Raw genomic sequence first — 20,099 nt, 5'->3', positions numbered from 1 at the left:
AACGAGCATAAAAGCTAGCCGGCGATTGTAATGGTGACAATGTAGAAGGAAGTTTGAAGCATGGTCTGCTTATTAGTGGAGGATAAAGTTATAAGCATGGGTGGTGAGCATTGCAAGGGATTCATGGAGACTGTCAGAAGGAGTTGGACTTTTAGTTGGTGGTATGGTGTGAACAAGAGACACATAGTGGAGGTAATTTCATCTTTGCTCAAGTAGTACACAACTTTCTATTGCCTTTGTTGTTGTTGTCGTGTGCGATCTTTGGCCGTTCTTGTTATGCCAAGATGCCAAGGACTGTTCTACTATATGGGGGAGTGGTGTATTATTGTTCGTGACTAATTTCCAATTTCCCCAGAGGATCCAATTCCCCCATTATCCATGTAAGCTGTCAATTAAGTTATCTTGACTTTTTCTTGGCTATTGACCCAGTGTCATATTTTAAGGCTTGTCTATACTAATCTTCAGGTTGACTGAGCAAACGAATTCACCATCGCGTATCTATAGGTTTAGGCTGTAAACAATCATCCACAGGGGTTGACATGTATCAGTTGTGTTTCGGCCAACGACCGGACCGAGCATAGCTTTGGTAGAATATCATAGCAGAAGGGTCCTCGGCACGTTGTTTCACCTTGTGGGCTATAGACTATAGAGTTACTACTAAGACGTCCAATCCAACGCCAGATATGCAATCTCTCGGAACGGTTTCACAGTTCCATTTTTTGGCGTCTCAGGATCTACAGATGGGGAATCCTGGCTACAGAGTGACAAAGGCAGTAAGCGGAAACGTTTGAAGGGGAAGGACGTTAAACACGGCTATCTAGCATTCCTGTCCCTGGTCCTCTCTTGGCACCAGTAGTGAAGCGTGCTGAGCACCCCTGGTCTGCCTTAGCCACGGATGCTGATAAACCCGTTGGTACATGTCGCAAGGGCAAATGTTAAAGTTGAGATGATAATCCTGGTGTTGTGTGAGTAGATATAAGGCTGTCCATCTTCTTGCCGAAAATGTTTTGTTCTGACTTGACTCGACGACTTACTTACACTTAAACAAGACAAGAAAGTTTTGTCCTTTCGTTTCTACTCGCTCGTTCAATAAGCACTGGTCTGCTTTTGATAATTGCTTTCCTCACTAACTACCTTATTTTTAATACTTATTATCTGCTGGCTGGTCCGACACCTTCCTTTTCTATCTCTTATTTATTAGTACAATATGGCTTCTGTCAAGTCTATTCTCTTTGGGCTCTTTGCCAGCACCGCATTGGCCATGCCCTCTGTTCCCATGTTCACCAAGAGACAACTACGATATCATGAGCTCTCCAAGCGTCAAAACGATGCTGCTGCTGCCGCTGGCCTCGACGACCCGAGTATCTTGCAATTGTAAGTTTTCCTGTTCTGGGATATCCCAACAGAAACAAAACTAACACTCATTCTTAGTGCCTTGACACTGGAACATCTCGAAAACGCCTTCTACCGTGAATCATTCCTTACCATCTCCGACGCCGAGTTCGCTCCTCTCGGTCTCGAAGGCCAGGCACTCGAAGACGTCAAGTCTATTGGCAAGACTGAAGCCTCTCACGTTGTTCTTCTCCAGTCAGCTCTCACAGGTGCAGGTTTCGCCCCTGTCCAAGAGTGCAAGTACGACTTCAAGGGCGCAACAGCCGACCCAGCTGCCATGATCGCCACTGCTGCTATCCTCGAGAGTGTTGGTGTGTCAGCCTACCTCGGTGCAGCACCGCTTCTGACCGACCCTGCCATTCTTGGTACTGCTGGTGCCATTCTGACCGTCGAAGCACGACACCAAACTGCTATTCGAGTCTTCTCCAAGGCCATTGCTGTTCCTCAACCTCTCGACACTCCCCTTGGTCCCCGCGCTGTATTCTCTCTCGCTGCCCCGTTCATCACCGAGTGCCCTGAGGGTTCTAACCTTCTGGTCGAAGCATTCCCAGCCCTGGACATGGCTGCGGGCCAGACAGCTGAAGCTGCAACTATTGGATCCAAGGTCAAGCTTGCTTCCGAGGCTTCGGCTGGTGCTACCCACTGCGGCTTCACAGCCGGAGGAGTGTCTCCTGGCGGCACCAAGTTCACACCTTTCACTGAGGGAGAGGGATGTGAGGTTCCCCAGGGCATTGCAGGAGTTGTCTATGTTACCTTGACCAGTGCCGGTCCTTTGGAGGGTGTTTTGTCTGATGATATTACTGTGGCTGGGCCTATGGTGATGACCGTTTCATGAGGAGATACCAAGCTATGATGATTAATGGTGGTGCTGTAATATTACTTAATACCTAGACTGAGTAGCTACTATGCTCAAGCCAATATTATTACTAGTAACTCACTATCCCAGCTGTGCAAACTTGTACGGCTATGTCAAGCAACTTCAGTTGATATATGCATGCAATATTCCTATTTTTGATATAGTACACATGCCGATTTGCGGCCTGGCTATACCTATTTGTAAATCCGAGTTGCTTCGTCCAAAAATGTTCGAAGCCGCCTCTCGTGGAACATATCGTCACGCACTCCAGTGCCCCCCTGGCATTGTCTCATCATCCCCACAAGCCCTGCTGGTAACTCATTTGACACCTCTGCTAATGTGATAACTTTTTTGTCCTTGACTTTTATGCCGCCCGCGCCAACGCCACTGATAAGTCTGCAAGACGGTGTGTCCCAAAGGCTTCACGCTTGGAGACCACTATAATGTAACATCTGCCATAGATCTGCCTCAAGTTCAATCGTGCTCTAAAAAGGTCGTGCCGCGAAGTACGCCTGGGCCCTGGTCCAGGCCTCCTTGTCCTCTGCCTTCATTTGTTCTGTGCCCAACGCTTCCACGCCCTTGGCGAGTGCGTCGACAAAGTCTCGTGCAACCCGGAAGTCCTCAGTCAACGACTCTGCATAAGGAACAAACGTCTTGGGGAACTCTTCCAGTCGGTGTAGTCGACCCTCCTTATCTCCGCCAGCTTCGTCGTCGTCGAAAAAGGTCCTCACGGCAATGCCGAGACCAATGTCAGGCTCCTGTTGGAAAGGTAGGCTGTTCACAAGTTAGTATCGTACGGGTGAAAATGAATCGAAACCTTACCGTCGGCTAATCTCCAGTTGGTCGTCCCTTTCACGCTTGGACTGTCCATACAGGAACATTGAAGCCACAATAGCCTCAACCAAGTCCCGGTCGGCTTCTCTCACGGCTGAAGCCAACGACCAGAAGCTCAGAAGGCTTTTGTTGAGAGGGCCGGTGTAACCATATACTTGGTGTCGGAGCTTCAGCAGGGACGCACACTCGCTGATCAGCACAAGGGTTGCCTTCTCCTCATAAGAGCCCTTTCGGGGCAGACCAGGGTGGCCCTCGGTGTGCTTTCCTGTCAAGAGCCCATTTCGGATAAGTTCAAACGCGACTAGGGCTGCTTCCGACAGACCGGTCACCTCAGGGTTGTTCTCCTTGACATCCTGGAGTGTAAGGAGGGTGGTTGCCAATGCATTGCCCCACTTTGTTAATTTGTGCTTGTCATCAGCATATCCTCTCAAATGAAGGAATCGCCAGATAGCAACCGAGGTAACCATATCTGTACTGTCAATTCCCTTGATGGGCCTCTCTTTGGGGAATGTCTTGTCAACAAATTCGGTGTTAACAAGCGACAAGACTTCCAACGACACGGGGCTCGCAAAATCCTCAGGGAAAAATGCACGAACATCATTGTCCTTGACATCCCAACTGGCAACCATCTGTGATGGTGGAGGGTTGATAGAACGATGGTTGATAGTGTATGAATATTTGGGGTCAAACCAAACCCGCACTTTGATGTTCTTGTGCTGAATACCGCGGTGAAGTCTGGGGATCAACAGCGAGAGAGCCTGCTCCTTAATGGGCACTATTCTGTCGGTGATCAACTTTTTGTACTCGTCTGATGCAACGCCGTCCAAGGTAGGCTGGATGAGAACTTGTCCATGGGTGATATTTCCTAGTAGGCGAGGTCCAATCAAGCCGGTATTGAGGTAGTGGAAAAGCTCAGCCGGGAGCTGAAGACCCAGATACTCATGATTGTCACTAGTCAAGTGCTCATAGTCGTTGACACGGATCTCACCGCTCTCGGCGATATAAACAAAGTGGTGGACGACCATCCTCGCCTTGCGGTACTTGTCGAGCCAGTCGGCATCCTTGTTCTGCAATATGTCGTTGAAGCTAGCGCAAGCAGTTGCGACACTGTTTTCCGCAGTCCTCAGAAGATTGGCAGCAGTTGAGATATTGTAGTCTGAATACATTGAGCTTTCCAACAGAGCAGGAAAGGGAGAAAGGAAAGATGTGCCAGCCATTAAGAAAGAGTCGATAAACCTAGGCTCGCTCGCAGTAGGTGTGAGACTGCGCATCACTTTCTTCTTGGAAATGGCAGTAACCGTTTTGGCCTCCCAGTCGAAAGTACGAAGGACAGAGTCCTTAACGGGGTACAATAGAAGCTCCTGAGAGCCCATTACACCTGAACACTGGTCTGAGTCGGTCATCTCAAAATAAGCAAGCTATTTCTGTTAGACTTTGAGCTTCAGAGGAAAAGCAGTCTTGGATAGCCTACCTGGGCGCATGCAGTGTAAGGCGCTACCAGAAAGTGAAGATCACGGCTCTTCAGAACGTTTTGGAGTAGGGGGTAGAGGTTCTGAATGCGAAAGGCCCCTGTGATAGCCTCGGTTTAGGTCAACATCCTAATCGAAAGCTGATGTTCACTCACCTGGACTAGTACCGAAGGTTGACACCGCCTCTTCAGCGGCCCCCTGAGAGTACAAGTTCCATGCCTCGTCTGTCTTCTTGTTGGCCTTGAGACCACGATCCAAGGTAATATCATCCTGGCCGGTCACAGGTTGACCGTCGAAAACGAAAAAGGGAACGATCTCATTCTTCGCCCAAAGATCGAGATTCTGGTTTATGTGTGCCTCGACTCCAGTGAGACCACCCAGAGCTGACAACAGGGGTTCGTGAGCAGGAGATGTCTCGAGAAGTTGGCAGAGATAATAACTGGCGTCGACAGCGATGGCGCATCCTTCGAGCAGAGAGATATCATGCGTACTAAGTGATGTTCAATTAGCGATTGCTTGCAGGAGAGTGAGTCGCAAAAGTACGTACGAAGCCTGGTCGTTGATCCAGGAGTCCTCGGTAAGGACTGCTCAAATAGTTAGCGCATGCTACAGAACAAGCTTTTCGAATGTGGGCGCTGCATGGGGACGTCGCCTTCGCAAAGCAGTCGGCTGTGGTGTGATCATCATCAGGTTGAGCTGATTCTGGAGCGCTCTGCCCACAAAGCCTGAGCTTCAATTGAGCTTTCTATGTTCTGCTAGCTTCCACAAGATGAGACAAGCTGATACAAGCCAACTCAGCTGTGCCAAAGTTCTTCTCGACGGCCAGCACACCCTTTGCAAGCTTGCAACCTAAATTTGAACGCCAAACGTGGAGTCCAATTGGGTTTGGACGAACTTTGTCCCCACGCGCGCGGGTCAAGACTCACATGGCATCTCGAAACTCTCGCTGCGACTCAGGCGCCTTTTACTATATTTTCTCGGGGTCGGTGCTTGGAGGCCGAGAGTCCTGGAGGTAGAGTAGATCGGCCGTTCGAAGGGTGGGATTCGAAATCGCAGTTGTTGGCGGCAAGGTGAGGGAGTGTTGTTGGAATAGGTATGGCGGGGTTGAAAGGAGTTCCGCCAGGTGCTGTGCTGTGCTGTGCTGTAGCTGTGCTAGGGGGGACCGGCGCAGCTGGATAGAGGGGAACTAATTGAGCGGGTCGTGGGAGGGAATCGCGAGAAGGGAGATAGCGAGAGACGGGGGAGAGAACAAAAAAAAGGAAGAGTTTTCTTGGAAAGCTGTCGTGTGAGGTTGGCAAGTATCTTCAGCTTCAAGAGGTGGACAGCTGGTTGGAAGATGTGACAATCAAACGCTTGACGAGTTACAGCGGCGGCAGGGACGCACCAAGACTAGAGGTAGGTACCACCTTGGCTGTGTGGTACCTGCACTCTAGAGTTTGCCTACGGGCGGGACGGCACATCTTACCGCCCATCCCAACCCAATCCATCTATGCCAGCTGGGAAGAACCCTCGTGAGTGTGGCGAGTGTTGCTCGAAATGTGGCTGTGTTATGTCAAGTCAACATCGGATAGATGCCATCTCGAACTTCTACGAATAGCATAATAACATGGAATTTTTGATAAAACAAACTGGACGCATGGAGATATATTCGCTATCTTGTGTACTGAACCATGTACCAGAGGTCAGGCTGTGTTATGGAGCTTGTACATTTTGCTGAACTTGTCGAACTTGCGAGCCCCGCCCGCACTGTAGTTAGTACTTACATTGAGTCTGTAATGTACTACATAATTCTGGCCGTAGATGGCGGGGTGATGACGCTTTGTGCAAGTTCTTATTAAGATCAAATAATCACCCTTGTTCAAATTGTTTAGTATTGACATTTTAAAATCTACGTTTGTTGGCTGTTTCCTATTCCCAGTCTGAGAACCTGAGCTAGTCCTAAAATATCTACCTCTAAACATATCTATGTTCCTGCCCAGCACCTTATTCTACCTACATTCTGCGGCTTTATTAACCAACCTAAACGCAAACAACCATGAACTTTCCCATGAAAGATAAACTCGGCCATTTCAAGAGACCTCTAGGCATGAACCAAAGAACGGCAAATATCCCTCTGATCGACATTTCAGCCCCCAATGTCGATCAAAATGAAATTGCCAAGCAACTCGTTGACGCTGCTGAGGAGCATGGCTTCATTTACATTCGTAACCTAGGCCATGACATCCAGGCCAAGGATGTCGATGGGGCGTTTGATCTCGTGAGTGACCAAGATCAGAACTCAAATGAAAACAAACACATAAATGCTGATGGGTATACGGCAGGTCAGGAAAACGTTCGAGTGTCCTGTGGAAGAGAAGCAGAGATGCACAATTCAGACTAACAATCGTGGCTGGTCGGGCATGCATTCTGAAACCCTGGATCCCAAAAACCAAAAGGTACGTCTGGCCTGAGAATGACAACAACGATAACACCGAGGCTGACCAGTCGACTAGATTGGAGATTTCAAAGAGTGAGTTACCAACAATTCATCAGCAGCAATCCGCACTAACACAGATTCAACAGGGCCTTCAACTTTGGTGAATTCGCCGATGGAAAAGCCCAACAGGCTCTTCCGTCTGACCTGGTTCCCAATGAACCTCAGATAAGTGCCTTTGCCGACTCATGTCATGAACTTTGCCAGAAACTCCTCTACCTCCTTGGTCTAGGTCTTGGTGTAAGTCGACCCCTTGTTGCCAACTTCAAAATCAGTAGACTCATCAGATCACTAACTAGGCCGGTGACTTCTTCTCCTCGGCGCATCACACAGACAAGGGCGCTTCGAGCTCTATCCTCCGCTTCTTGCGTTACCCACCTCCTGAGTCTACCGCTCATACTGAAGAAGATGTGCGTGCTGGCTCTCACAGCGACTATGGCTCCATCACCCTTCTCTTTCGCCTCAAGGGTCAGGCAGGTCTAGAAGTTCTTAAAAAAGACAACGTATGGGCACCCGTCCCCGTATGTCCAGCTGGTACCGAAGATGATCCCAGTCCACCTATTCTTATTAATATTGGTGATCTGTTGTCGTACTGGACCAACGGACTATTCCGCAGCACTCTCCACAGGGTTGTATTTCCAACAGAAGGAAGCGTCAGAGTGCAGGGAGAAACAAACGAGGGGCCGAGATATTCGATCGCGTACTTCTGTCATCCTGTTGGTACAATCCCTCTTGAGTCTGTTCCTAGCGAGCGGGTGAAGAACTTTGTGCCTACTGGAGGAGCGTCAAGTGAAAACCCCTATGCCACAAGCAAGGTCATGACGGCCGATGAGCATTTGTTTATGAGGCTCAAGGAGAGTTACGGCGATCTTTATGATAAAAAGTCATAGATGTAGTAAACGAATAAGCATAGAATTGAGTATCAACACTGGAAGTGGACTATCAGCCTATCGTCAACCATTCCTCGTATCCCATCCTCTCTGGTCCTTGAAATCAAATAAGTCCAAGTCCGATGCGCCAGCGCTCCCACGGGGTATGGAACCCATCGTAATATTTGGGTTGGACAGTGTCATCTTCCTGGATTGTCACATGTTGCAGAACACGCCAGTCGTAAACATGAATCCAGTTCTGTTGTTCGTGTGGGATAGTCTCTCGTACTTTCTGGATTTTGTCAAAGAGGAACTTCGCTGCCTCTTTGTCGTCTGATTGGCACAAAAGGAAAATCTTGGCGCTGCCCTTCTTTGTCTCTTTGAGTTTGCCTGACTTCTCCCTCTTGAGCCAAGCATCAATTTTCTCGACTGGGTTGCCAATCCCATGAAGTTCAAAGAGTGTCCTGGCTTTCGAGTTGCTGAGAAGTCCAGGCGAAATCAGCACCTCTACCTTTGCAAACGCACAGTTCTCGCCCGCATAGACGCAGATATTCGGGTCGGTAACAACGATCTTTTTGGCTGGCATGTCGCGGCAAAGTTCTGTTTCGGTCTCGAGATCATTTCCAGAATGAATGTCATCTTCAGGGTCAAGGTCCATCATAAGCTCTAGAGCATCGTTTTCATCCGGGTTAGGATCTTCAGAAGCGAAAGAGGTAGAAGGAGATGCGTAAGTAGTCATTATAGGCTGAGATCGCGGGTTGTCATCAATGCCGGCGAGAGGTCGGCACGGCTGATAATTGCTTGTGATGTCGGGGGTGTTTTTGTGTTTCGATGATGATTCACTGTTTAGCTTCGGGCGTTTATGCGGTGATGCTTGCTGTACAATGACCGGACCACGTTTCTGTGCACGGTGCTCGGTGGGTGAAGCAAGTGGTGCAGCGGCTGTAGGTAATGCGGCAGCGGCAGTAGATAGAAACAAAGGACGCAATCTTTCGAACCTATCACGGCAAGGGCTGATGATATTGCCCACGGGTGATCTTGTTGCTAGGGGAGAAGCGGGAGACCATGTAGAGGTGGTATTCTGTGTTGACTTTCGAGGTGATGGTGTTGGTATAGTTGTAACTGTCAACTGGCTAGCAGCATCAACTGCAATACCACGCGGGTCGGCTGCCTCTAGCTTGGCAATCCATTGCAAGTTCTCCTGACTATCCTCCAGTTCAGCTGCTGTAGTTGCATCCTTAGCCAGCTTTTGCAACTGTTCAAAGGATATTGTGTCAGTAAAATCCCGATCAAAGTGGACTTTTGTCACCGAGGGAAATCGCAGGCTCCAAAATCCAGTGTTGCCCACTCTATCAAAGCTGAAGCATTTGAGGTCAAACACCAATGGTTTAGTGAATATAGCAGTCGGAGGTGACCCTTGTTCAACGCCAGGGGCTTGCTTGAGGATGATCGCCTTATTATCTGTCGGGGCAACGGGCTCTGGGTTTGAGTAGGTAACAACCTCCCCGAGAAGCGTTTCGTTCAGTTCAACGACATTGACGATCGTGAATTCTGGCCTAGCCTTCCAATTTCTAACCGCCTCTCTATTGTCAAGGCATCCAATATAGAAATGTGTCCATTTCAACCCAGGCATTCGGTAGGATATTGCTTTTGCCGAGTCGTACTTGGCCCCAACAACTGCAAAGTCGCCAACATCTCCAAAGTTCCCAATGTACTCTTTCTTTAGTTTGATGCAGCAACTCGAGAATTTCCGTCGTTGATCTTTGAAGTCGAAGTAGGGCTCATCCGGTTTCAAGACGAGGCCTTCTTTTCGAGCCAAGATGGCCAAGGCAAACGTTTTGCGTAGGGTTGATACGCCAAGTGGTTGGCCAAAATCAACAACTTGTCGAGGGACCAGTTCTGCCCATCCTTTACGACAACAGACGAGCTCAGACAGAATTTTGAATCTCTCCGAGTGCCTTAGGTTGATCAGTGACTGGTCTTCTAGAAACATTATGTCATAATAAACAATCATCAAGTGTTCCTGCGGCCCGGGCCTGGAAAGTCAATATGTGATACAACGATGGATATAGACAAACATACAATGAGTCTAGGTCTGTGCATAAAAACACACCTCTCCGCGATACATGCTTCCTGATTTTATGAAACGGGAGTATTTTATGTTGCTGGTATTTGTCAGATTATTGCAGAGGATGTGGGCTGCGAGAAGACGTACAGAATCATCATACACAACCAACTCCCCTTCCAATATACAAGCCTTGGTGACTCTAGCGTCAGGCTGTCCAATTTTGAGTGATTCTAGTATTGTCCTGTTCGTAAAGTTAGCTTACGCAGGTCCTGTATCATTCGGTACTGACCCACGAAGTGCAACCCTGTCTTCGGTGCTGTCTTTGCCGCTCTTGGAAAATATCTGGATGCATCGATCTCCTTTACTTGGGTCTATATGGATTTGGCAGTACTCGCCGTCGATCTTTTCCTCCACACTCATACGCCCGTGTCCCATATCCAAGCAATGCTTGATACTGCGGCCTTTAATCCAAGGCTGTCGCCCAATCTTGATACCCAGTTGAGGTTTCATCGTGCTCATGATTTGCTCACGCGGCGTCTGCTGTCCAGAATTTGGGAGTAATCCCCTTCGCAAATTCTGCGCAGTAGTGATTGCAGTAGCAAAGTCGTCTTGAACCTTGAGAACGCAAGGAAGAAGAGGGTCGCAAAGACGGTATATGAGATGCGGGTCTAATACTAGTGGTTGGTAGCTTTTGAGAATCAACCTTGTAAACCACTTGGCCTCTACTGCGCTCAGCCTTCTGTACATGAGCTCGACATCCGTTCTGTTGCTCGCGGTCATGCTGGCCTGCGAAGCGCGAACCGAGGGGGAACTCCATCTCACTTTTGAGGCGAGCGAGTGCAGGAGCTCGTCGATCTCTTCTACATTAACAGCATCTCTCTGGATATACCCTGGACTAGGCTGGACCACAGTTAGCTTGTTACTAATTCTCCCTCGAAACAACTCACTGTTACAGTCAGGATGCGATGAACACAGTCTGCGAGATCAACACCGGAACCCGGTTGACGGAACCGAGCCAGTTCAGCGATACGTGATGCCCCTAGAAGACATGCGCGGCCGATGATTCTCTCTAGACTCGGAGCCTGGATACAGTAGACTCTATCGGTTCTCTTGTCTGGGAGTAAGGTCGACAAGAGTGCAGAGAGGCTGGTATCGTGGGCGTCGACATAGTTGCGATGCTTGTTAAACCACTCTACAACGACGCCGGAGCAACCCTTTCTAGCGAGACAAAGATCATAACACTGGTCAAGCAATTCGCAAACCGAGGAGAAAGAGAGAGGCATGTTCAATAATCATCGCATCATTTGTTCTTTATGAAAGCCGCAAGACAGTCATAAAGAAGCCTTTAGTTTGGTGTGCGAACTCAAATCGAGATTGGATGCGACTAATTTTTGACGTGGAGCAGGTAACAAAGTCTATTCAGACAACTGAGATGTCATTCCCACTTTCCCACTCTGCGGGGCGTGATGGATGTCGTCAGGCAACTGACGTGTCAGCCGTAAACTTCCTCTACTAAGCAAACGCGACCTTGACGCAGACTCACGTGATGGCTTGGTGGATCTAAGTCCAGTAGCGTCTATGAAGCTCAACTTACATGTTGTCTGACCGCCTCTGACTTTTGTTGAATTGTAAGTGGATGACGGCGTAATTTAAAGCCATAACCAGATTCTTACCATAAATATTAGAAACCGGTTTCACTCAGTTCGTATTTGTGGTTAGGTATGTCTAGGTATACCTGAGACTGTTGCCAGCAATACCTGGTAGGTACTTCGATCACCTACGACTAGCAAACAAATGCCGCTCATGCAACCCAAGAATAGCTCAGATAAAGGAGTTACATGTTCGTGGTTCTTTTTTCTTCATCTTAAACTATTAACCGAATAATCGGCCGTTAAATGATTTTATGCAAGTCAGCTTACGGATGTACTATGGTAGTTTACATGCATTCCTCGGCAAACATGTAGACTGATGTTCAACTCAATTTAGTACTAAACCCCTGCGTTTATGCAAGGTCCACCCGCACAGAGCCACCGCATCTTTTAAAGACACAAGACCCCTGGGGCCTGGATGACAGGGTCACGGGAGAGCGTTACGTACCTCGATCGATGTGACAGACAAACACTTTATCGTTGTCGGCCAGAACAAAGTGTCTCACTTACAAAAGCCAATGATGAATAAAAGATATAAACACTCTGTCTGGGCAACGGCTCGAGCGCTTGATCGTGGGAGCCTTGCCCAACAATATACGGTCTAACGCCCAGGCTGCAGTAGTTTAGGCGTCGAGGCTCTATCCGTTGTCAAGTCAAAAGAGCGAGGGGAGCAACGGGCGGGGTGACGGGAAAGTCGGGAGGAACAACAAGAAGAAAAGGCAGTACAGAAAGACGGGATGAAATGAGAAGGAGTATTGATATAGTCGTCCGTGACTCAACCCGGGGACATGATCCACTGCAGCAAAGCGTTGAGCTTGACCAGCCGCACAAACAAGGCAGAGCAGGTCAGGTGGTGCGATGGCTCACAGCATTAAGTGAGACTTGCGGGTTGGGCCGTCAAATCGCAGTTCTTTGGGTCAGTTCCCATGGTGTTGTGAGGGCCCATTTTGAATTACGAACAGCATATGTAAACAAAGCAGGTCCCAGTTCCATTTCCCGTACCCTGTTGAAGTAGCACTTGCAATTCATATTCATGATCCAAATTCATGCCCCGAAATATCCATTGTACACGCACGCATTACATCGTCAATTACAGGACTGTTCGCTTGTCGGCATCTCTCCACGCCTACCAGGGCCTCCGTCTCCCAGAATTACTACTGTAGATTGATTGATTGCTTGCTTATTGGCAGCACTCAGCCGTCTACTATTGTTTCTTTTACGACATTCCATATCTGTATCCCACAAACATCTGACCAGAAATATTCGCTCATTACGATTTCAACATTTATTCTTCTTGTTATTAACACCCCTTTCAAGTCATTTTCCTCATTTTGACTTTACAAACATTATCCCAAACAGTCTTACTTCCCCACGGTAATTGATTCACTTTTCTCATCTCAACGGCTCCTTATCAGCGTTAGGTACACCAATCCGCCCCATCCGCTTAACGTCGCCTCGTCCCTTACTGGGATCTATCAATTTCGTGCCGACGCTCTCAGCCAACCCCAGCAAGCCTCATATCGTCCCTGACTTCCTATTTCGCTACGTTCCTGCGCCTTGCCGAGCCCCAGCTGCTGTACCTACCAATGGTACTCCTATTCTCCTGAGAATCGCCCCCCAGTTCAGTCCCAACCCAGGCCAGCCCAGGCGTCGTGTCGTGTGCTAGGTTAAGCAATCGGTCAACGTCCTCCCAAGTTAGGGGATCTAGGATCGTGCTACTGGGCGCCTCCAGGGCTCTATTTTCGACAACAGCCACTGAGCATTGGCGAACGATCCACTGAAATCAACCCACCCCGGCTCGCGCCATACCCCATGCGAAACTTGATACACGACTAAGACCTCCCACAATCCACTTCCGACTCGCCTCTCCCTCCTTATTCTGATGCCCGGTTTTCTCTTTCAACTCTGCCTTGTCCATCGTTGCTCGTCCGCTCTCTTCGATGATCACCGCCGCCTGACACAGACACACTATAGAGCGCTCACTGCCAGGGCCGCTGTTGCTGCTGTTGCTGCTGCTAGATTGCGGCGCCGCAGAGCCCAAAGAGCTCCAGCCACTCATTTGCATAAACGCCGACAAGTTCTCGGCCTCCACTCCCTATCATACAATACCTATATTCATCCCTTGGCCTTGGATCCCTACAAGTTAATGGACATGGACTCACAACAAGCTATCCGTCGACGCTGCTCTGTTGCCGACCGTCTGCCAGCAGACTTTGTTATACCCACCACCTCCAGCTCGAATTCTGAGACTGCCCCTGATTCGACGATTTCTTCCACCACAACTACCGCTGTCGCTGCCTCTGTCAATCCTAGATACGTTCCTGCTCGCAACCTTGCTTCGCACAACCGCCACGGCAGCATGAGTTCAGTGGGAGGCATTCCCCGTCCGCCTCAAAGAGACGAAACTATCTCTTACAGACGTGGTCACACTCGTGCGAAATCTAGTGTATCCAGCATGAACCGCCAGGTCAACCGACTTTCCTTGACGCTCCCAATTGCACCCCCTACGAGCGACCCTTCCCGGCCAACACCAACCTCTTCCGCCATGTCATCAGTTCCTCCAACTCCAATTGACTCCGGCATCGCCTCACCGGCTGGCGCAAATGAGTTCATCATTGCCATTGCCGCTCAGGAGAGACGTGTGCTAGAATTAAGGGAGGAGTTGTCTCGTGCTGAGGCGGAATTGACTTCACTAAAGAAGAAGTGGACGACACAAGAAAAGAAGGGTGATCCCATTCCTGTCGAGGCATACCGCAGCCCAGTTCTGCCTTCAGATAGCGATAGCTCTTCGGTGAGGCGAAGCGTCGAGTCAGACCGCCGAAGATTGTTGCAGCAGACGGGTGCAACGAGTCCCAATCGAAGAAGGGTCCTTCGCGGTGGACATACAAGAACCCTGTCTCTGCTGTCGCCGGCGAAGCCAGACGGAGGTTTCTCATTATACCAGGACCGCGATCACGAGCACGAGCAGGTCAAATTACCTTCAATAGAGCGCAGGACCGCTCAATTAACAAACCCTCATTTGAATAAGCGTGCCTCATGGCAGCCGCGCACACAACAAAACGTTCCGGGTGCCGCTCAAATTGTCGAGGACTTTAAGCTGGGCCTCAGAGCTTTTGTCGAGGACATTCGTCAAATTACTGTTGGGGACGAACCTATCAACGGTCAGCCCGTTCGCTCAAACAGTGTCAGCGATCGCAGCGAAACGTCCCGAACCCAGGATACGCTCCGAGCGAATCGCCCACTTCGACCCAAAGTGAGCACAGTGTTTGAGCCACCCCACAACAACTCTGAGACCACAGAGCGCTCAGAGACAAAATCACAAACATCAACGACAACAGCGTCAAAAACTCGGCCCGAGATGCCTGCGCGGAGTAAAACCAAATCGAAGAACAAGTCTTTCTCTTGGCAACCTCTTGGATTCGACTCGATGGACGACAATGACTGGTCTAATTGGGAGTCTCCGGCTTCGTCCTCTAAGACGTCTCGTTGGAGCGGCTCTACTATTGGCAGTAGTGGACTGGACGATATGTCTGCTACTTCGGACGAGGGAGAACCTGCGGACTCGCCCTCGTAAGTGATTGTTGGCATTAAGTGTGATATTGTTGTGCGGCAATAGTTAACTTTGTTTAGTAAGAAGTCGTCCGGTTACGAAACTCCTCTTCTCTCCCCCAAACTCGAGGAGCTTCTGCCCAATATTGTCAACCAATTCTCGCCCAGCAATCTCAAGCGTACAGCGACGAACCTGATGGACGAGTGGGAAAAGTCCCTCACGGACCCCAACTATCCTCACCAGTCACAAGCTCAAGAAAACACCGCCTAAACTTGTTTCCTCCGAGCTTTCACAATACTAGACTATGTTGAACATACACATTTGAAGCGATTTTCACAAAATTACTTTACATAAAAAGGCCAGGCGTACACAGATTCGGTATCACAGACCGCTATTTCACGACGGAGAATAAGAAGAGAAGAAAAGGGATGCTTGCCAGGACGGGTTTACTTGAATGGCCAACATATTCTTTTGAGTTTGTTGGCACTTTTGGGGACTTGTTTGGACTGCGATTTGTAAGAGCTGTATGTTTTCTGTTTGCTCGGGACTGTCTGTTTTTTTTTTTTTTTGTCTTTATGGCTTGTGTATAGGTTCTCGAGGCATTTGCTTGGAGTATCTGTGTACATGCTGTAATTTGGTTTCCTGGTGTTGGGATTACGATAGGGAGACGATACTCATGAGTGACGACTACAAAATCGTCGCATTCTAAGTCAATTCAGTTTATATTCAATTTTTATCACCCTAACTCTCCGGAACGTTGCTGTCAGCAAGACTTTTAGTTAGCTTTTACCCTCAAAACAAGACAATTTCACTTTATAAGAGACCGACTCTTGGTAAAAGCATCTCCACTCCCCAAGGTTAAACGCTTGGTAGTTTGTTCCAGGGTCACCTCTCATCTTAGATCGAGTCCTTGGCGTGTCTTGCGTCAATCGAAGATCGAAAGCTGGGCTCAACTCCAACGTTAAATCGATCCGTTGCTAGGGCAGCCGGCAGTGGAGAAGCACTACGAACTTTTGGCGTGGGTATGACAAATGTCCGAGAGTGGAGACTACCTATCACTTGGTAGATACCTAACAATACATGCATTCGAAGGGCTTCTGATACAGTTATCGGCTTGAACGAGAATTGATGTGGCAGGACTAGGTTTACTAGCTTTGAATACCCATCACGCCGGCACCACTGGAAGAAAGCCGAGTATAAGAGCGGTGAAACAAGAATCCCGATGTTCATCCTTAGGAATCGACTTTAGTAATAGAACTTAAGATTCGGAGGAAAGTCGAGGCCGCGTCTGTCTCTAACATGAATAAGAATTCTTTCATAGGACAGACTTGCCGAGGTAGGTAGTCAACTCATGAGCAGTTACATTGGTAGATACGTATTCAAGACTTAAGCGAGTGCGAGTATGCGAGTAAGCCACTACAGCCAAGTGTCTGGATTGGGCAGTAACCGCACAGGTGATTGGTCTCGGTGCATGATGATGGTTATTTCTTTGCGTATTTTCGCATTCGCTCGCGGGGAATGCCTTGATTCATCCGCAATGATTCAGCTGGTCATTGAACATAAACTATATAAGTCCAACAGGATCTTGTCAAGTTTATAAGGTATCCAATGTTCAGTCACAAGTTATTAACATATCCCTACAACCACATATACACTCTTCGGCAGAATCAAACACCCACATTATCAGAATGAAGAAAGAGTTCCAACCGAAGCTGAATCCAGCTTCCAATCCCCTTAAGTTCCCCTCAAAAAATGAGAGAGCTGTAAGTCACAGTTGGACGTACTATCTTCATGTTGGACTTGTTTCCTAACACGATGTAGTTTATGCTCAAGGATTGTTTTAAACCTCAAGTTACAATCGCAATTGGGTCGTTCATCCAAGTAGCTCTATGTGCCATTCTTCCTCTCCGTTTGGCAATCATACCATCGGCAGCCGTCCTGCTCAACTCTGTCATCGCCACTCTCCTCCAAGTACGCAGCACAAAACCCAACGAGTATGATGAAGCTATCATACCTGGCCGCGCAACCGCGCAATTACCATTTTCTTCTGGAATGTTTGGTTCTAAACCAGGAGCGAATTCTGTTGTGGTATTCCATCTCGGTATCCAGATAAATCATCCCTTCGGTCTCGCCGCACCAGGCATGAGCCAGATAGGAAAGTACTTCTCGGCAATGACAGAGGACCTAGAATCACATCGAGACGAATATGGGCTGCTCACAAGTTCGAGCTGGCGAGGCGATGAGCGCAGCAGTAACAATACGCTTCTCAACATTTATTACTTTCGCGACGTCGAGGGTCTGCACCGCTTCGCTCATGGCGATATTCACCGGAAGGCATGGGACTATATGAGCAAGACGAAGCCAAAGCACGTTGGGATCTTCCACGAGACGTATTCTGTTCCTGCGCGGGCATACGAGAACATATACGTCAATTGTCACCCTGTGATGATGGGTCGTGCAACAGTGAGAACGACGCCAGTGGGTGAGGAGGATGAGAGGTGGACGAATACCCTCGTCAGTGCTGATGTGCCGGCGCTGAAGACGCAGTATGCGAGAATGTCGAGGGATGAGCAGGGAAATTCGAAAGAGACGTGATGTTTGAGTAACTGCTTCGATAATTAGACTTGAAAGTGCAGTGAAAACACGAGATTACCAGGCGTCTTACTTCGATAGATTGATAGTATTCGTATCAAGTACTGGAAAAATGTGAACAGAGCATGTATAGTATAAGTATAGAGTAACTAGCGAGAGTTTTACTAAAGCAAGAACCTCCGATAAATCAAAATCAATTTCGTTTCAACATGAAGAGCTAGGCCAATGCATAATTGATAATTATATTGCTTGTTCAGGGGCACTGAAACGCTTCAGTTGAGTTTGCTCACATGCGCACATCGACTTCAACAGGCGATCACTCACTCTCCTAGGTAGTTATGAAAGAATTGCACAACAAAAAGGATATCCTAATCTACAGGACTTTAAAATAATCATTTGCAGCTTGAGGGTTTTTGGGTCTCATTTCAGGCCAAATAAAAATAAAGGTATCCAAGCTCTCAAGTATTCATAACGCCCAATGATGCAAAAATATCACAAACCCTCCCATAACGCCATACCCTGTAGCTAACTCGTAGCGCAATTTGTCTAAAAGTCAAGGACGAGGAAAGAAACACCTCCAATTACACCAGCCACGAAGAGGAACGTTAAGATACCAGCACCAGCCTTGTCGGCTCCAGTGATTTCCTTTCTCTTGGGCGTCCCATCGTCATCGTTGGCATCAGTGTTACCACCACCAGGGTCGCCCTTGGAAGTTCCTCCAGTCTTTGATGTGACGGGTCCCTTCGCGCTCTCGACAAGAGTGTACATGAGAATAGAGAGGGCGTTCATCTGGGGACCTACACCAACAGAGCCATCGAAAGTGTCGGTTGTCCAAGAGAAGCCGCATGCTGTACCGGCAGGACCCTTGTAGCCTTCTCCAGAGCCAGTGCAGACCTTGGCAGCAGCCTGGGCACTTGTCTTGAGGAGCTTTACGATCTTGTCGTTAGTGGCTGGGTATAGCTGTGTGGTGGCAGCCAACCATCGGGCGAGATATCCCTTGAAACTCTGCTGATCCTGACTGCACTGCTTGTGCGGCTCACAAAACTGCTCGTAGATGATCTCGTTCTTGACAAACTTGTTGAAGACGTCATCGAGAAGGCCGTCGGTGCGCTTCTTCCACTTGTCGGCTGAAGTGAGATTGTATAAGGTGGCAGCGCCGTGAAGGAAAATACCGGTGTTGTAGGACCACTGCGTCTTGTCGATATCGTCGCAAACTGCGGACTTGGACTTGCCAATGTGGACACCATCAAGGACTTCGAATTTGGAGGTAACAACTCCGGCCTTGGTGTGCCAGTCCCAAACCTTTTCAGCCCAGTCTGCATAAGTGTCGTTGCCCGTGTACAGCGCCAGGCGAGAGGCGATGTTAAAGAAGCAGCCATTGGAGATGGCGTTCTTGTAGTCGTAACCGGTGTTCCACTTGAAAATCTGCCAGCGCATTCCACCACCGCAATATTCGTCGTCCCAGCGGCTGACGTATTCGTTGAAGACGGCTTGCGCCTGTGCAAGCCATCCAGGGACGTCGTCAGGGGGGTCTGGAAATTGGTGCTCGGCTGCTGACATTGCGGCCATAGCCCAGAAGCCTTGGTCGTCGTTTCCTTCGGTCATGGTTTGGTTATCGGGCATGTAGTCGCCGTCTGTTCCAGCCTGATGGATCAAGGCTTGTTTTGTGATGGTGTTGTATTTGTCGTCTCCTGTAAGCCACCAGTAATCAACTAGAGTACCAAACATGGCTCCAGCCTCCCACCCTTTTGAGAGTCAGTATATCGGTATGGCCAGTTGACGATGAGATAGGATAGTTACAATAGTAAGGATCCGGCAAATTTCCTGCTGTATCGCCTGGATTCATTCCTGTGTACCAACTTGTCAAGCCCTTGGCTGCCTTGCCGGCTGCACTCTCGACCGATTCTGATAGTGTTAGTATATGGCATCTCTCCTCAACAAAGGAACTTACTCTTATCATTTATTGTCAGATCGTATGCATTTGCTGCGACCGTCCAGCCAAGGACGGCAGTAGTCGTCTGGAGCAGCGATCGCATCTTGGCAGCTTGACCAAAATGCTCGAATACCAAGACGGGAACGAAGAATAGACGAATTAGACCCTGTTGAATGCCAAGACCAAATCGAGAGTTGTTTCCGCTTATACGTGATGCCAAGATAATAGTTTGAAGATGTATAGACGATAGATAGCAAGCGGATAGATTAACAAAAGAGGGACGAAATAATTACAACAAAAATGAATGAATGAATGGATCGACTTTACAAGAAGGAATGGGTATACGGAAGAGAGAGAGAGAGAAAGGATCCTGCTCTTTCTTGTAAAAACTAGGCACGGGGAGAGAGGACTCGA

At 48.6% G+C, this 20,099-nt stretch overlaps 8 protein-coding genes across 8 annotated transcripts; 4 read left to right on the top strand and 4 right to left on the bottom strand.

Annotated features, from left to right (window-relative positions):
* Positions 1 to 1,207: 1,207 nt before the first annotated feature.
* FSST1_002053 (ferritin-like domain-containing protein) lies at positions 1,208 to 2,227 on the top strand (the record flags this gene model as incomplete). Its single annotated transcript, XM_083228003.1, has 2 exons — positions 1,208 to 1,374; positions 1,432 to 2,227. 2 exons carry the CDS (start codon positions 1,208 to 1,210, stop codon positions 2,225 to 2,227), a joined length of 963 nt encoding a protein of 320 aa, XP_083092235.1.
* A 506-nt stretch (positions 2,228 to 2,733) lies between these two features.
* Positions 2,734 to 5,484, bottom strand: FSST1_002052 (MKT1 family protein; the record flags this gene model as incomplete). Its single annotated transcript, XM_083228002.1, has 6 exons — positions 2,734 to 3,022; positions 3,071 to 4,500; positions 4,554 to 4,651; positions 4,707 to 5,041; positions 5,099 to 5,135; positions 5,478 to 5,484. The coding sequence occupies 6 exons, from the start codon at positions 5,482 to 5,484 to the stop codon at positions 2,734 to 2,736; spliced, it is 2,196 nt and encodes a 731-aa protein (XP_083092234.1).
* Positions 5,485 to 6,038: 554 nt separating this feature from the next.
* On the bottom strand, positions 6,039 to 6,431 carry FSST1_002051 (uncharacterized protein; the record flags this gene model as incomplete). Its single annotated transcript, XM_083228001.1, has 2 exons — positions 6,039 to 6,093; positions 6,259 to 6,431. 2 exons carry the CDS (start codon positions 6,429 to 6,431, stop codon positions 6,039 to 6,041), a joined length of 228 nt encoding a protein of 75 aa, XP_083092233.1.
* A 155-nt stretch (positions 6,432 to 6,586) lies between these two features.
* Positions 6,587 to 7,914, top strand: FSST1_002050 (uncharacterized protein; the record flags this gene model as incomplete). Its single annotated transcript, XM_083228000.1, has 5 exons — positions 6,587 to 6,808; positions 6,873 to 6,986; positions 7,044 to 7,060; positions 7,114 to 7,264; positions 7,324 to 7,914. 5 exons carry the CDS (start codon positions 6,587 to 6,589, stop codon positions 7,912 to 7,914), a joined length of 1,095 nt encoding a protein of 364 aa, XP_083092232.1.
* A 103-nt stretch (positions 7,915 to 8,017) lies between these two features.
* On the bottom strand, positions 8,018 to 11,244 carry FSST1_002049 (uncharacterized protein; the record flags this gene model as incomplete). The annotated part of the gene is made up of 5 exons (XM_083227999.1): positions 8,018 to 9,929; positions 9,976 to 10,058; positions 10,109 to 10,202; positions 10,251 to 10,861; positions 10,909 to 11,244. The coding sequence occupies 5 exons, from the start codon at positions 11,242 to 11,244 to the stop codon at positions 8,018 to 8,020; spliced, it is 3,036 nt and encodes a 1,011-aa protein (XP_083092231.1).
* Positions 11,245 to 13,492: 2,248 nt separating this feature from the next.
* On the top strand, positions 13,493 to 15,430 carry FSST1_002048 (uncharacterized protein; the record flags this gene model as incomplete). Its single annotated transcript, XM_083227998.1, has 2 exons — positions 13,493 to 15,180; positions 15,241 to 15,430. The coding sequence occupies 2 exons, from the start codon at positions 13,493 to 13,495 to the stop codon at positions 15,428 to 15,430; spliced, it is 1,878 nt and encodes a 625-aa protein (XP_083092230.1).
* A 1,418-nt stretch (positions 15,431 to 16,848) lies between these two features.
* FSST1_002047 (DUF4188 domain-containing protein) lies at positions 16,849 to 17,755 on the top strand (the record flags this gene model as incomplete). The annotated part of the gene is made up of 2 exons (XM_083227996.1): positions 16,849 to 16,923; positions 16,982 to 17,755. 2 exons carry the CDS (start codon positions 16,849 to 16,851, stop codon positions 17,753 to 17,755), a joined length of 849 nt encoding a protein of 282 aa, XP_083092229.1.
* A 543-nt stretch (positions 17,756 to 18,298) lies between these two features.
* FSST1_002046 (glycoside hydrolase) lies at positions 18,299 to 19,788 on the bottom strand (the record flags this gene model as incomplete). The annotated part of the gene is made up of 3 exons (XM_083227995.1): positions 18,299 to 19,497; positions 19,553 to 19,657; positions 19,704 to 19,788. 3 exons carry the CDS (start codon positions 19,786 to 19,788, stop codon positions 18,299 to 18,301), a joined length of 1,389 nt encoding a protein of 462 aa, XP_083092228.1.
* Positions 19,789 to 20,099: the final 311 nt, after the last annotated feature.

This window comes from Fusarium sambucinum, chromosome IV (genome assembly GCF_050947815.1).
Source record: "Fusarium sambucinum isolate potato_lamoka chromosome IV, whole genome shotgun sequence".
NCBI lineage: Eukaryota > Fungi > Ascomycota > Sordariomycetes > Hypocreales > Nectriaceae > Fusarium > Fusarium sambucinum.
Note: the sequence above shows the minus strand (reverse complement) of the source record. Positions and strands in the feature narration are given on the sequence as shown.